This window comes from Phyllostomus discolor, chromosome 5, assembly GCF_004126475.2.
Source record: "Phyllostomus discolor isolate MPI-MPIP mPhyDis1 chromosome 5, mPhyDis1.pri.v3, whole genome shotgun sequence".
Classification (NCBI taxonomy): domain Eukaryota; kingdom Metazoa; phylum Chordata; class Mammalia; order Chiroptera; family Phyllostomidae; genus Phyllostomus; species Phyllostomus discolor.
The window spans coordinates 75,680,487-75,695,535 of record NC_040907.2 but is presented as its reverse complement, the minus strand read 5'-3'; the positions used below and the strand labels follow the sequence as shown (position 1 = coordinate 75,695,535).

The 15,049-nt window shown below is 44.7% G+C and overlaps 1 protein-coding gene across 3 annotated transcripts in view; it reads left to right on the top strand.

Moving 5' to 3' along the window:
* Positions 1–11,546, top strand: part of CDKAL1 (CDK5 regulatory subunit associated protein 1 like 1) — a 649,842-nt gene extending 638,296 nt beyond the window's left edge. For all 3 annotated transcript variants that reach the window (XM_036026451.1, XM_028511592.2, XM_036026452.1), the window contains exon 16: positions 10,616–11,546. In XM_036026451.1, the coding sequence (XP_035882344.1) occupies positions 10,616–10,807 (192 nt within the window). In that variant the 3' untranslated portion in view covers positions 10,808–11,546. The remainder of the gene's footprint in view (positions 1–10,615) is intronic.
* Positions 11,547–15,049: the final 3,503 nt, after the last annotated feature.

Here is a 15,049-nt window from a genome sequence, read left to right as displayed (position 1 = left end):
TCAGCAATGTGCCATCTACAGGTCACACTTACAAACTCTCAACACGGCTCACATCTGCAAGACAGGTAATGTGAAGAGGCCATGCCTGACCTGAGGCTGGCTTTTCTGCAAGTCCTCTGTAGAGAAACACAAAAACAACACCATTACCTCCATGAGATTGTGCAGCAGTAAAGTAAGTGTGTTTGGTAGGAATCTTGATCTTGATAGTCATTTTAATAATTATGCAGTGCTTTGATTTTTCTTATTTCTTTATATTACATTATAAATGATAGATTATTACCAAGTCTAAACTTAGTATGATTAAAGCCAAGCCTCTTCTCTGCTTCGCCGTTCATTCCTACTATCTGTAAACCGAGTGAGTACTTAAAACTGGGATAACTCGTGTTAAGTGCTTTTCCAGGAGGCTGGGAGGTATAAAGGAGAAAGTGCATGTAGAGTCCTTAGGGCCGTGCTGGGCACGTGGTGAATGCCCCATAGATATGCTACTTAGAATTTTTGCATAGAGCTTGTCCTCCACCTTTCTTGCTGCATCCTTGTGCTTCTGGTTCTGTGGCCATATTACATATTATAATATGCAAATTTTTATGAGAAGGAGGAGGAACTGCACGACAGGCTTCTTCTGCACAGCATGAATTTCTTCCATGCCCATCCAGCTCTCTGGAAAAGGATACTTGCTACTGCATGAAAATGTAACTATGAAAAGCAAAGGAACAACCAGAAATGCAAATATCCCTCCAGAGAACCTTGATTGACCACTTTCTAGGAACTCTTTCCTTCAGGTCCCTGTTTCCTGAGGTTGAGAGGGCTGTCTGTGAGCAGGACAAATATGGGTGGCCTTGGAGGACCATTTTCTCAGCGGGCAGCCACCTCAGCGGGTCGGCATGCACTCAAAGAAAGGAAAAGGACTTAGCAGAAGCGGAGCCCTGGAGGCCCCCTGTCTTCCTCCACGAGGAAGCTTCAGGGTCACTAGCCATGCAGTCAGCCATGGGTGCCCAATGCCCCTCACCTTCTAAATGTGCAGAGCATTGGGCTCCTGCTGGCCTGTGTTCTTTGTGCAGCTGTTTCGGCTCTGTCTGAACCGAGCATGCTCTCCAAGTACACAATGCGATCTTGGGGGATCACACGTGCCTTGAATAGTGGGTGCAGTGATGTGACCCCCACCCCAGACATTCATATCCTAATCCCAGGAACCTGTGAATGTGTCTCCCTACATGGCAAAGGGACTTTAAGGTATCATTATGTTAAAATTTTGAGATTATCCTGTATTATCCATCTGGGTCCATTGTAAATCACAAGGGTGCCTATAAAAAGCCTGTGTTAGTGGCCTTGAAAATGGAGGAAAGGACCACATATGGGCAGCCTCTAGAAGCTGGATTTGAGACCCCAGGTTTGTGATCATTTGTTAATGTAGCAGTACACATCTAGCACACCATGCTGCTACCTCTGCTGGTAGTTTTATTTCCTCCCAGGATGCTACTGTATATTCATACTGTGTAGCATTGGTGATGTTTGACTTTGTATCCCATTTACCTTACAGTCTAATAAGAAATATAAGGATAGGTAAATGGCAATTCATATGGAAAGACTATTTGCTTGTGTGTGTGTGTTAATGTAACTAAGGAATATCCTTCCAACTTACACTGTCCCCTCCCTGGTGCTGGCCCTGGGCATCCATTGGAGAGCCAGGCCAGCCCTGCTCTGAAGGAGTGCACACAGGACCACACAGGAGACAGCGGCAGACAGGCCATGCACTACCCCAGACAAGTGCCGTGGTGCGAGCCAGCCAGCAGGCTGCTCAGACACCCGGCCCAGGAGCGGGAGCACCTCACCCTGCCTGGCCGTGCGCTAGCTGGGAGAGATTTTCCTACTGCAGGTCCAGGGTTCCTGGGGCCTGAGAACAGTGAGAACAGAAGGCAGGGTGTGGATAATGGATAGAGGGGAGATGGCTGTTTCAGGCAGGGCATGGAGCAAAGGCAAAAATGTTTTATGTATAGTTGCAGGGTCGACAGTGACTTTTTTCCTTCCCTTTTAGTTCCCTTGTAAACAGCATTACAATAATATTAGATGTTGAAAGAAAAAGCAGCTAAAAATGGGTCCCTGGCACACCTGACAGCTAAATCCCTCTTCATAACTTGTGGAATCCAGGTTTCCCTTCTTCTATTGGGATGGTTTTAGTTAAGCGCCTTTCCAGAAGTTTTGCTCTAAAGATTAAGGGCCCAGGGAAGAAGAGGTGCTGGCTTCACAGTGGGCAAAGCTTCTCCCTTATGGGCCAGTGTCTGTGGGGATGGTGCCCAGGACAGGACTTGATTAGCGTGGGACTGTTGATGAGGGGCATGGGATTCATCTGTTTTTTAAGCCGCCTCCATTTTCCGAGCCACACTCCTGGAATGTAATAAAATAGTTGCCCTTTACTGACCATTCTGTATCCCAGGCACTCCACCTGGGCTCTGGAAATGTCACTTCTAAGCCTTTCAACAACACCTTAAAGTAGGTGTTGGTATCCCTCCTTCACAGAAGAGCCAGTCAGGGTTAGAGAGCTTAAACCACTTGGTCCAAGGTCAAACGGCGGATGGATGTCTGCACTTGGGTTCAGTTTCTGGTCTGAGCAGTTGGAAACCTGTGTCCATTATGCTGTGTGCCTCCTGATGACACGTGTAAGGAACAAAAATACCTTAAACCAATTAATCATATTTGAAAAGGAAAATAGTGATTTTGCCATTTTGTAAAAAAATACCTGCCATTTACATATTCCATGAGAACCAACTACTATGGAGTATGTTAATCTTATTTGAGTTTTAAATGTTTAAGACACTTAATGTACATCCATATCTCATTTGATACTCATAACAGCCCCATGATGTGCAAATACTAGCAGTATCTCCATTTCACAGGTGATTTTGAATGGAGACAAAGAGAAGATAGATCACTTGCCCCCAAATCCTCAGAACTGGGAGTGGAGCCCAGAGCCCAGGCCTCAGGACTCCTGGAAGTGGTCAGGGTGTTAACTGTGCTCAGGCAAAAGGCCCGTCCCTCTGTCTCGACAACAAGTCTGTGTAACTGTTAGAGAAGAAGGAATGATTGAGACGGACTGTTGTTACCACCAAACTAGACTGAATTTTCTCCCCTCTCTTCATTTATCTTTAACTGATTGAAATCTGATCCCTGAAGTTTCTGAACATCAAAGTTGTTTTTGTTTTGCTTTTGTTGTATATACTTTTGTTCTACTATAACACATTTATGGCTTCAGTAGGATTTGATAAAACTGTGCTTTCGAAAATCAGTAGGATGCATTTAAGAATTAGCAAGTTAGAGAGCGCTGAGATTTACGAGGGAAAGAAAGCACGTACCGACCACGGTTAACACGTCATCAACACGTCCTTTGTCTGCTGTCACTGGACAAATACAGGGATCTTTTTGACTGAACAAAGGTCATACCCCACCTTGTTTCAGATTCTGTCTGTTTTGTAAAAGGCATTTCTAAATGGAATTTTATTCCTTAAAAATTTTAAGTCTGAGAGCTAATATCTGGTTAGTTTAAGTAAGTAATAACTTTCTTGTATGTGGTGCAGTATTGTTTAGGCGGTTTAAGGATGATTCAAGTCTTCTGTTTACTTTCCAGAACTATTTACTGTAAGTTTTTCTCTCAAGTCAATTATATACTTTGGGGCGTGTGTGCGTGTGAACTTTTACTGTTGGTTATGTTCCACCACTTTACCTATAAACACTTTTATTTTCACTACACTGTGGAAATGCTACAGTATTTCCTATTCATGATTGCTGCTTCCAACTCTGGAAATCTGCACTAGTTGTGCCTTTAGATATTTGAGCATCTTGGACTTTGGGAGAAAGTCCTTGTATTTTCTATATTTCAAAATTCCTTCTCCTTCCATATCACTGCAGAAGTGACAGTTGAAATGTACAAAACAAGCTGCCTACTGATTACTGTGTCTTCTGAGGAACTTTTTTGAATCTGATATTTTAAAAACATACCATGAAACTCCTTTAACCAAGATCTTGGACTGGTAGAAAAAGGTGAAGATATGTCTTGGAAGAGGCCCAGCCCAGTGGAGACGGGCTACATGTTCCCTCTCCTGCTGTTGTCAGGCGCCACCCTCGGCGTTGGGAGAGTGGCAGGCACCGCAGGTCAGGGGTGCTTCCCGAGGCTGCATGTGCGTGCTGCTCCCTCCCTGTGACTCTGTGATGCAAACCCGTTCATTCACCAGGAACAAGACGGAGGCTCAGCAGCAGAATACTGTTTGTGGGTCCCTTGTGTAGGATGTTAGAGGGGCGGAGGGAAAAAATCAACACCCAAGGAAGAGTGACTAAGTTGAACACAAGCACAAGTAATCCCCTGTGGTAGTTTCATAGGTACCTTTTATATTTTGAGCAGCACTTTATGGCAAAATGAGTTAGAAAGAAGTAAGGAAGAAATTTTGAGAAATTATCATCAAAAGTCAAGAGGTTTTTTTCGGGCTGAGAGCACAGACACATTACCTGTACTGCAGCTTTGTGAAGCAGAAGGTATTAGGAACCCAACCAAGTGCTTAACGCATAAGACTCCCCTAGGCCTGCGAAAGTCAGCCTCGCTCCTGGCCTCGCACCAGTGCTTGCTGAGCAGCAGTTTCTTGAATTGTAGGCACATTACCAAGGTCTGGCATTCAGAATGGGGAGGGGAGGGAGGGCAGAGGTGGATTTTCCCAGAAACTAATAGAGCTGAAGTTTCAGGGCCTCACACTTTCAGGGACCCCTTCCAAAGCCCTCTACCTAATTTTGTGTTCATATTTATGTTTTCTTAAAGAGAAAGCTTCAGGCCCCAGGACACCTGGCTCTGCTCCTGGGTGAGGGTGTCTGTGAACCTCCTGAGGTCAAATGCAGACGCGTGAGTGGGGCTGTGTGCGCATGTGCACAAGCACTTCCACACTGTTCCACATTGTTCCGAATTGTACAATCTGTAGTCTTCATTGGTTTCTCAAAGCCACATGACTCAAAAATGTTAAACTCAGGCCCTGACTGGCATGGCTCAGTTGGTCGAGCATCATTCCGCAAAGCAAAAGGTCATTGGTTCAATTCCCAGGGAGGGCACATGCCTTGGCTGCAGGCCAGTCCCTGGTTGGGGCACATGTGAGAGGCAACCAATCATGTTTCTCTCACACATCCATGTTTCTCTCCCTTTCTTTCTCCCTCCTTTCCCCTCTCTCTAAATATAAATAAATAAGATCTTTAAAAAAATAAAGTTAAACTTGGGCCCAGGAGAAATTAATCAGCCTCTTAGTTCTGGTCTTGTAAACCCAGACATAAGAAGTGATGATTTAATTGCTAGAAGCAACAACTCATGACTCAACATGGAAAAGTGCCCTGAATACATCACTGGATACTTTGATCACCAGGGAGGTAGACAGGCATGTGTTTGATTGGTTACGTCTTATCTGGAATGCACACCTTATATTCACTCATTCATTCACTGGTTCATTTCATCCCTTCCTGAACACTACTGAGTACCCCCTGGTTCCCAGAACCCAGAGATGAATTAGCAGCGCCACTGCTTTTGAGGAGCCTACTGGCTTCTCTCATTTCTGCTGAAGGGACTGCATTCTGTCTCAAGGTTGCTGTTTCCATGAGTGCTGTCTCTGAGACCTTGAGGCTATTTTTAGTCAATTAAAATGAAAGTTTGTCAACATGTTTCCAGCTCCAAAACACCACACAGAAAGCCAGTCTCACAAGAGCATGGTCCCCCAGGATGGGGACGCTTGGGAGCACCACTGAGCCCCTGCCCTGTCCCACTGCTGCGGGGAAGCCGACTCGGCCCATCCCGCAGGGTGCAGGGCTCACAGTGCAGAGGCTTCTGGGGGTGCCCGCAGGCCCAGACACCTTCAAAGCACAGAAGCAATAATGCTTCGACTGCCATCCCGCTGAGAGATTTACCCTTGTGGTTAACAGCTTTATTAATTTTTCAGTTAGTCTCCTACAGTCAAAACAAGAATTCTTCCACATCTATTATGTGTAAATATTAGCTGGTGGAGATTGGTTTGTAAAAATCATCTTTATTTCCCCATTCCTATTATTTCCTCAGTCACCCGAACTCAAATCCTGTTGATTCTACATCAGAAGGCTTTTGTTTCTCCCTTCCATCCTCCTGCTGTCGTCCTACAATAGGGTGTCTTCATCCCCCACCCCTCTAATCGCCACTACTCGCCACTGTGTTCTCTGCCCCCCCCTCCCCGTTCTCTCCACGCCCTCCAGCCTACCTTCCGTCTTCCTGCCAAAGAGGTTTCTGTAAAGTGCAGTTCCAATGCTTCCACTGTGTGTGGTGAGCTGCAACTCCCCACTTCCTGCCCAGGGCCAATGGTGTCACCAGGAGATTGCTGGAGAGCTTGGATGGGAAGAGTGAGCAGTGGAACGGCCGTTCAAAGACATTTGGTGCTTCTGTGGATTTCTCTTTCCTCCACAGACACGCCTGTAGTGTGCTGCCTTGGGGTGGCCCTGCCTCCCCAGCAGTGTTCCTTCCATCTAGTATTTCCCTTTCCCACCCTGCCCCCAGCTCTCAATGTGTTCTTCAGGTCTCTAACAGGAGGCGCTGATTCTAAAGCCTGTTCATAAGGTAGAAATACAAATGGAGTCAAAATTGCACTTTGAAACACTAGAACCAGGCTGAGAGTGGCCAGGTTTCCCATTTGCTCCTCCCCACACCGGCTAAACAGCATCAGGGAACAGAGGCTACCTAAAAGGAGTGAGATCATATCCCCCAGCTTCTCATGCCCCCCCCGCCCAAGCAGGGTTTCCCAACCGTTTCCATGATGTGGCACATCACAGTAGACAGAGCGGCTGCATGTGGGGGTGGGTGCCCCTAGCCACCCGGACCCCTTCCAGACCCCTGAGGGTTGGGGCGGCAGCTCTTCTGCAACTGTGCCCAGCTGGGAATCTTCTGTCATAAGGAATATATGTTCACTGAATAAAATGGCTTCCAAGGTTTCTTTTTTCTCTCTCTCCCTCCTGTTGTTGTTGTTGTTGTTGTTGTTGAATAGATATGCTTTTACTCCTAAAAACTGTATATATTGTGATGTGATTCCACCTGATATCAACTTCTATCCTTTATGAATTCTGTCTTCCTTCTCTGTAAGCACTGTGTCTCTCTCTCATATAGGTTATGTCTAATATGAGAAATCCTGAACTCAGTCTGACCCTTCAAGGACAGGAACTATGACATCCCAACCAGGGGCCATCTGGCCTATATTGGGTGTTTGAATGTTTGAATGCTGAAGGAGTGAGAACTCCTTCTTTTATATATAGATAGATAGATTGATTGATTATGCTATTACAATTGTCCTGATTTTTCTCCCTTGGCTCCCCTCCACCCAGCACCCCCCATTCCCTAAGACAGTCCCCACACCATTCTCATGTCCGTGGGTCATGCATATAAGTTCTTTGGCCACTCCATTTCCTACACTGTACTTCACACCCCCATGGCTAATCTGTAACTACTTATTTTTACTTCTTAATCCCTTTACCTCTTCACCCTTTCTCTCACACCCCCTCTCATCTGGCAATCATCAAAATGCTCTCAGTATCCATGACTCTGTCTCTGTTCTTCTTGTTTGCTTAGTTTGTATTTTAGATTCAACTGTTGATAGATTTGTATCTTTTGCCATTTTATTGTTCATAGTTTGGTCTCCTTCTTTTTCTTAAATAAGTCTCTTTACCATTTCATATAATAATGGCTTAGTGATGATGAACTTTTAGTTTTACCTTTTCTTGGAAGCTCTTTATCTGTCCTTCAATTTTAAATGATAGCTTTGCAGTCTTGGCTGTAGGTCCCTGTTTTTTGTGACTTTAAATATTTCTTGCCAATCCCTTCTTGCCTGCAAAGTTTCTTTTGAGAAATCAGCTGACAGTCTTAGGGGAACTCCCCTATAGGTACCTAACTTCTTTTCTCTTGCTGTTTTTAAGATTTCTCTTTATCTTTAACCTTTTGCATTTTGATGATGCTGTGTCTTGGAGTCGGCCTCTTTGCATCCATCTTGTTTGGGACTCTCTGTGCTTCCTGGACTTTCATGTCTATTTTCTTCACCAATTAGAGACATTTTCTTTCATTATTTTTTCAAATAGATTTCCAATTTCTTGCTGTTTCACATCTCCTTCTGGCACCCCTGTGATGCAAATGTTGGACTGCTTGAAGTTGTCCCAGAGGCTGCTTATACTATCTCATCTTTTTTGGATTATTTTTTCTTTTTGTTGTTCTGATTGATTGTTTTTTGTTCTCTTATGTTCCAAATCATTGATTTGATTTTTTACTTCATCCACTGTACTGTTGTTTCCTTGTAAATTGATCTTTATTTCAATCAGTTTATGACTGGATCTTTTTTTGTGCTGCTAAGATCCTCACTGAGTTTTTTGAGCATCCTTATAACCAGTGTTTTGAACTCTGCATTTGATATATGGCTTATTTCCATTTTGTGTAGCTCTTTTTCTGGAATTTTGATCTGAGTTCTTTCATTTGGGCCATGTTTCTTTGTCTCCTCATTTTGGCAGCCTCTTTGTGTTTGTCTTTATGTATCACATAGAGCAGCTTTGACTCTATGTATTGGTAGTGTGGCCTAATGTAGTAGGTGTCCTGTAGGGTCCAGTATCACAGCCTCCCCTATCACCCAAGCTAGGTACTCAAGGTGTGCCCTTTATGTGGTCTGAGTACACCCTCCTCATGTATTTGAGCCTTGGTTGATGTTGGCAGATCAGTGGAAGGTATTTACCCAGGCCAGTCAGCAACAAGGACTAGGTGTGATCACTGACCACCAACCTCCGCCCTCTGTGAAGGATCAGCTGTGCAGGGCTAGGGTGGTGGTGCTCCATTGTGGTCTGTAGCTGTCCACTGGGTACACTGACCTTGGTGTTTCCCAGGTGGTGCAGGCCAAGGTCAGTCCCCACCTATGTGTTACTCAGGGCCACCCTGCCTGAGCTGTAAAGCAATCTGAGATGGCTGCTGCTTGTGCTGGGCTTGAAGATTCCCAGACAAAGCCAAGCTGTGAATCCAGGTTGGCTGTTGCTGGTGCCAGGCCTGGGGCTCACTGAGGCCAGCTTTGCTTGTTTGAGATGATTTAGGAAGTTGTGAAGAATGAGCCAAGACCAGCCATTCATATGGAAAAGTAGCTTGGGTGGGTCATAAGATGGGTAGGGCAGAGTCTCTGGGGATCTCCAAGGCACGTCGAACAGTGTTAGGAAGGTTAATGGAGTTTTAGATATGGCACCAGCTTGCCATCTCTGTGTTTCTGTGGAGAAAAGGTTTAGAAAAGGGACAATAGCCTCTTCTCACCTTGATGCCAGACACTTCAGTTTCTCCCAGTATGCCACTGGTACCTTTCCAGGTGCTACCCCAGTGCTGGAGCTCAGAGGAAGTGAGTCTGAGTAGGTGAGTCCGTGTGTGAGTTCTTTAAGAGGAACTGCTTGGGGCTGCAGCAGTTTCTTCTACCAACTCAATCCCCAGTGTTTTTGCAGCCAGAAGTTGTGGGGACTTACCTTCCTGGCACTGGAGGCCGGGTGTGGGGCTAGGACTCTTCACTCCTGAGATGTCCCTCCCGAATTTTTAGCCACCAAACATGGGTGTGGAACCAGCCCATTCTGTGTCTGTACCACTCCTACCAGTCTGGATGGATGTGGTTTCTTTAATTACATAATTGTCAGACTTCCATTCAACTCAATTTCTAATGGTTCTGAGTGATGATTGTTCTATATTTTAGTTGTAATCTTAATGTGGTTGTGTGAAGAGGCAAGCCATGTCTACCTATGCAGCCATCTTGACCAGAAGTCTGATAGCTCCTGCTTAAGTTAGAGGAATGTGCTCCTGCACAGCAAAGGATACCATCAACCAAATGGAAGGGCGACTTACTGAATGGCAGAAAATACTTGCATATTAGATATGGCATATCTGATAAGGGGTTAATATCCAGAATATATAAAGAACTCATACAACTGAATAGAATAAAAAAATCTGATTAAAAAATGAACAGAAGTTCTGAATAGACATTCTTCCAAAGGAGGCATATAAATGACTAACAGGTACATGAAAAGATGCTCAGTATCACTCATCATCTGGGAAATGCAAATCAAAACTACAGTGAGACATCACCTCACACCTATTAGAATGACTATTGTTAAAAAGACAGACATAGCAAGTGCTGGCAAGGATGTGGACAAGGGAACCCTTGTGCACTCATGGTAGGAATATAAATTGGTGCAACCACTATGGAAAACAGTATGAGTTTCCTTACAAAATCAAAAACAGAACTACCATATGATCCAGCTATTCTACTTCTAGTAATATATCCAATGGAAACAAAAACACTAACTCATAAAAATAATATGCACTAAAACTACTCATCACTAGAAAAATGAATTTGGAGCTGTGTGTGGTGATGGATGTTATGTAGTCACTGTGGTGGTCATTCACAGTGTATACAAATGTCAGACTGTGTTGTACTCCTGAAGCTCATATGGTGTCATGTATCAGCTACATCTCAATTATTTTAAAAAAGTTCTTTTCTAGGGACCCATTACTTTGATACCACAATAGGACTTCCTTTGCATTTTAAAATTATTTTTTCCATATTTGTTTCTCTCTTCATAGGAATTCAGAAACAGGCTTGGGAAGCCCCAGAGCGCCACATCCCACACCGCCGCTGCAACTCGACGAGACCCTGCGAGTCCCGGAGCGGGGCCGCCGTGGCGCCGGCCACACCGGGGGTGTGCACTGGTGCTGTCCATTGGCCTGGCTCTGTTCGCTCTTCTTTTTGCTTTTTCTGTCAAGGTCTATAATTAAAACACAACTCAGTGAACCATCTGTGAAGAAGAAGAAATCCCTAATTAAAATCTGCAGTGAACAGGAAAGCGACCCCGTCAGTTCTAAAGAGCAGTGATTTATACTGGTCTCCTTGCCACCTTTTTAGCCACACTTTTTAACGAGGCTCACCCTGTCTCACACAGAGTTGGGCCCACTGGCATTTGATCTACAGCCTAATAACAGCTGCCTAGCATATCTTTTAAACTCAGCTCCTTTGGGTTTATTTTTAGCAAAAATGCAAGTGGTTGCATTTCCTTAAGTCTTCAATCTTCAAGTGAGAACCTAAAGTAAAGCAGAGTGGTCTGGTCACCTTTTCCTTATGTGGAAAGACTTTTCAATCTTTAATACGCATTTTTAAATATATCTCCTTTTTCATGCTTACTTTGGAGTCCCAATGTTACAAGCGTCTTATTTTTCACAGCAGATGTGTTCCTGAAAAGTCTGTATCAACGCCTATTTTTGGACCTTGAATGCTTTTGGAATGCGCAGGGGAGTCTGCCGTTAAAGGACTCTCAGCAACAGCTGGAGAAGTGCGAGGAATCACCCACTTCTTTAGCGCTCATGTAACTTCAAAAACTGGATTCATCTAAAACAAGCTGTGCCCTTTTTCTGACATTTTGACTGATTACACCAAATGTTTATTTCTACCTGACGTCATTGGCCTTTACTAAATGAAGTGACTTCTTTCACAATAAAAGGAATTGCTGTAACAAACAAATCATCAGAATTTAAAGAAGTTATTGGTGCTCTGTGGTTACCATAGGACATTTTTCATCTTTAATCCTACAGCTGTATTCAGCTCTTCCTTTTATCTCAAAATGTTTCAGCCTTTTATGTATCTTGTAAGGAATCCAAATTAGAATTTAATTATGTCATCAGTTGGTGAGTTAAAAAGGAAAAAACAACCCAAAACTTCAGTGTTGGTACATTTCTCCCAAAACTGGTATGTGGCTGTAAGAGGAAATCTCATTTAAGACACAAACCCCCACCTGTGCCCCTCCGGGGGTCCCGCAGTGGACCTCCCCTTGGGACGCCTTGGCCGCTCAGCAGGAAGAGGGGGCAGTGTTGGCAGAGGGGAGGAGCCTGCGGGGCACTCCCTTTCTTGAGATGTATGCACTCGCTTCCTAGTTAATAAACAGAGTGGACTCTGGTGAGGTATGACTTTAACAAAAGCTATGCATTTAGCAGAAGTGAAAATACTACCTGAAGCCTAGAGTGACACTTTCTAGGACACAAGAGAAGCTTTATACTAATTTGAAACTGGAAGTTTTTTCTATTTCTCCAATCTCATTCTTTCCCCACTCTGTTCCTCTCACCTCCTTATTTATTTTTATCCTCCCTTCTAGCTCTATGCCTGTCTCTCCAGTCTCCTTCATTTTTTCCTTCCTGTGAGAGAATGATGCACCCAGCTGTCTAACAGTCCTACTGCCCCCAGGACTGACTGTGGTGGGGATTCTCAGGGGTTGTTCAACCATCCACGATTCTCTCCACTCTGCCCTGTTACTTACCCCCGACTCGGCTGCAGCTCCACTCTGCTCTTTGGTCCAACAAGTTAATTGGCCACTGCCCTGCAGCAGGTCGTATGTGACATCAGTTGCTGTATTGCTGCCAGGTAGTGAGGGGGATGGCTATGGTCTGGAAATCCAGCTTGCTTTTCTCCATGGCCCCCTCTTGAAGGGAGGGAGGAGAGAAGGGTGCGGTCGGTGTCAACAACAGAGTTCTGTCATAGACAGGACTATCCCTGCGACTGAGTATGAGAGCCCTGAGAGCAAATGTGGTCATCAGGACAGCTGTCACCTCTGCAGCCCATCTCCCTGCTGCCCCAGTGCAGCTGCACATCTCCCAGCCCCTGGCATTAGACCTACCCACGTGTCCTGCTTTGGCCAGGGAGGTGGGAGTGGAAGGGTCACGTCTTTGTCCAGGGCAGACATGTTCAGAGCCCATGATCAGTCTGCCTTGTGCTCTTCCCACCGCTGGGGTAGCTGGGGACATACATGCGGGATGGAGCCTCCCTCGGCCTGGGTCCCCAAGTGAGTGAGTTTCACCCCTTCAGGTGAGTTGTTTCCAGTTTTCTGGAACAAGAGGAGCAGAGCCTCTTGCCAACGTGTTCTAGACGTGTAGAACAAGGAGCTTTGTTGTGTTCAGCCACTGAGATGTGGGGGTTCTTCCTATAGGCACACCTAGCCTTTCGCGATTCATGCAGAATCAATCGTGGCAGGACAGTTGACCTGCACCATGTAAGTATAACTGTGATGGTGCCTCGTATTGTCTTTTCATGTTTTCCCTTAGCACCAAAATCCTTTTGTAAGTATTCTTTTACTTCTTTTAATGTGGTCCTGTCTGCTGAAAAGAAATCTTATAAAGAGGTCTGTCTTAAGCTTCTATAACAGACTACCACAGGCTGGGTGGTTTATAAACAATAGATACTCAGTTCTCACTGTTCTGGAGGCTGGAAAGTCCAGGCCAAGCACCAGCAGATTTGGTGTATTGTGGTTCGTAGGTGGCTGTTTTCTGGCTGCACCCACAGGTGGTAGAAGGGCAAGGGAGCTCTCTGAGTCTCTTCTTATGAAAGGATGAATCCACGAGGTCCACCCTCTCGGCCTGATAACCTCCTGAAGGCCCCACCTCCCACCATCATATTGGGGTTGGGTTTCAACATTTCAATTGGGAGTGGCGGAGCCCCAGATATTCAGTCTACAGCAAGGGTTTTTTCAGTACTTTGGCCAATTTTTTTTTTCTAAAGGTAAATTCTATTAGAGGAAAGCATACAGATGAAAATGTACATAAATCTTGGGACAGCTTGATGGTTTTCAAAAAGTGAACACAGATTGTAACCACCCCCAGTAGACTCCCCATGCGCTTTCCCAGACATTGATTTTGCCCCCCAAAAGGTAACTGCTATCCACATTTCTAACATCATAGATTGGTCTGCCTGTTTGCGAGCCTTACATATAAGTGGTGTCATGTAACGTGCACTGGGTCACTCTGCCCTTGCCCAGCGTCACCCGTGAGCTGCGCCCAGCGAGCTGTATGTAGCAGCAGGGCGTCCACTCCCACTGCAGAACAGGGTTCCATTGTGTAAACATACCATGCTCTATTGAACCATTCTTCAGGTGAGTTGTTTCCAGTTTTCTGGCTCTTATGATTAATGCTGCATTAACCAAGTGTTTTGGTACACATATAAGCATTTGTTTGCTGAGCACATATCTAGAAGTTAGATTGCTGAGTTGGGTCATCTGAACATGCTCAGCTTTAGTAAATACCGCCAAGTGGTTTTCTTAATTGGTTATACCAACTTACATTCCCACCTGGAGAGTCTGGATGTAACCCGTTTATTGACATGAGCTCTACCATTCTATTGGTAGAATGACCCCACCATGTTTTCTCTTCGTACCCGCAACATTCTTTAGCAGACCTTACCTCTGCTGTGGCCCATCTGTGAGTCAGCCCTGTTTTAATAGTATTCATAGCCATTAACTGTCCAGCCCTTAAAGCTGCCAGATATTTTGATGTGCACTTTACAAGTATTAATCAATTCTGAAAAATCAACTTTGGAATAAGTAGTATTATTATTATCTCCATTTTACTGGAAAAAAATCTAAAACAAGATTAACTCACCAGCGACCCAGAGCTACTAAGTTATAGAGGCAGGGCTTGAACACAGCCTAACTCTAAAGCCCATGCTTCTATGCTGTACACTCTTCCTGCTCCCTTGTGCCCTGTTTTCCACCTCAACTTGACCTTTGCCAACAGATCTGTATCCAGGGCTGACCATGTGGAAGCCTGGGTTCTGGGCAGCCCATTCCTTCCCTCCCGGTTGTCCTGCTACAAGAATGTGCATGTACCTGATGCACTTAATAAAGGAGATTTATTAATCAGGTTTCTCCTTCCTCCCTTTCTTCTTTCCTCCTTTCCTTCCTGCTCCCTCCCGCCTTCCTTCCCTGACTTTCCCTCTCCCTCCCTTTCTCCTTCTTTCTGTCTTCTTCATTAAGTGTGATATAGTCAATATGAGAATGTAAAGAATTCTTTGCTAAAAACTTTGCTTTGTTGCTGGGAGATGTGTCTATAAACATCAGATTTCCATATGTTTTTCAGACAGAACATATGCTTTTCTACTGACTTCATTCCTGGTTGAAATTTCAGTGTATATTATGTCATGGAGAGAGAATTTGAGTTATAAATGAAGCTTCAAGAGGTTTTATAATTATAAAATAAACTAGA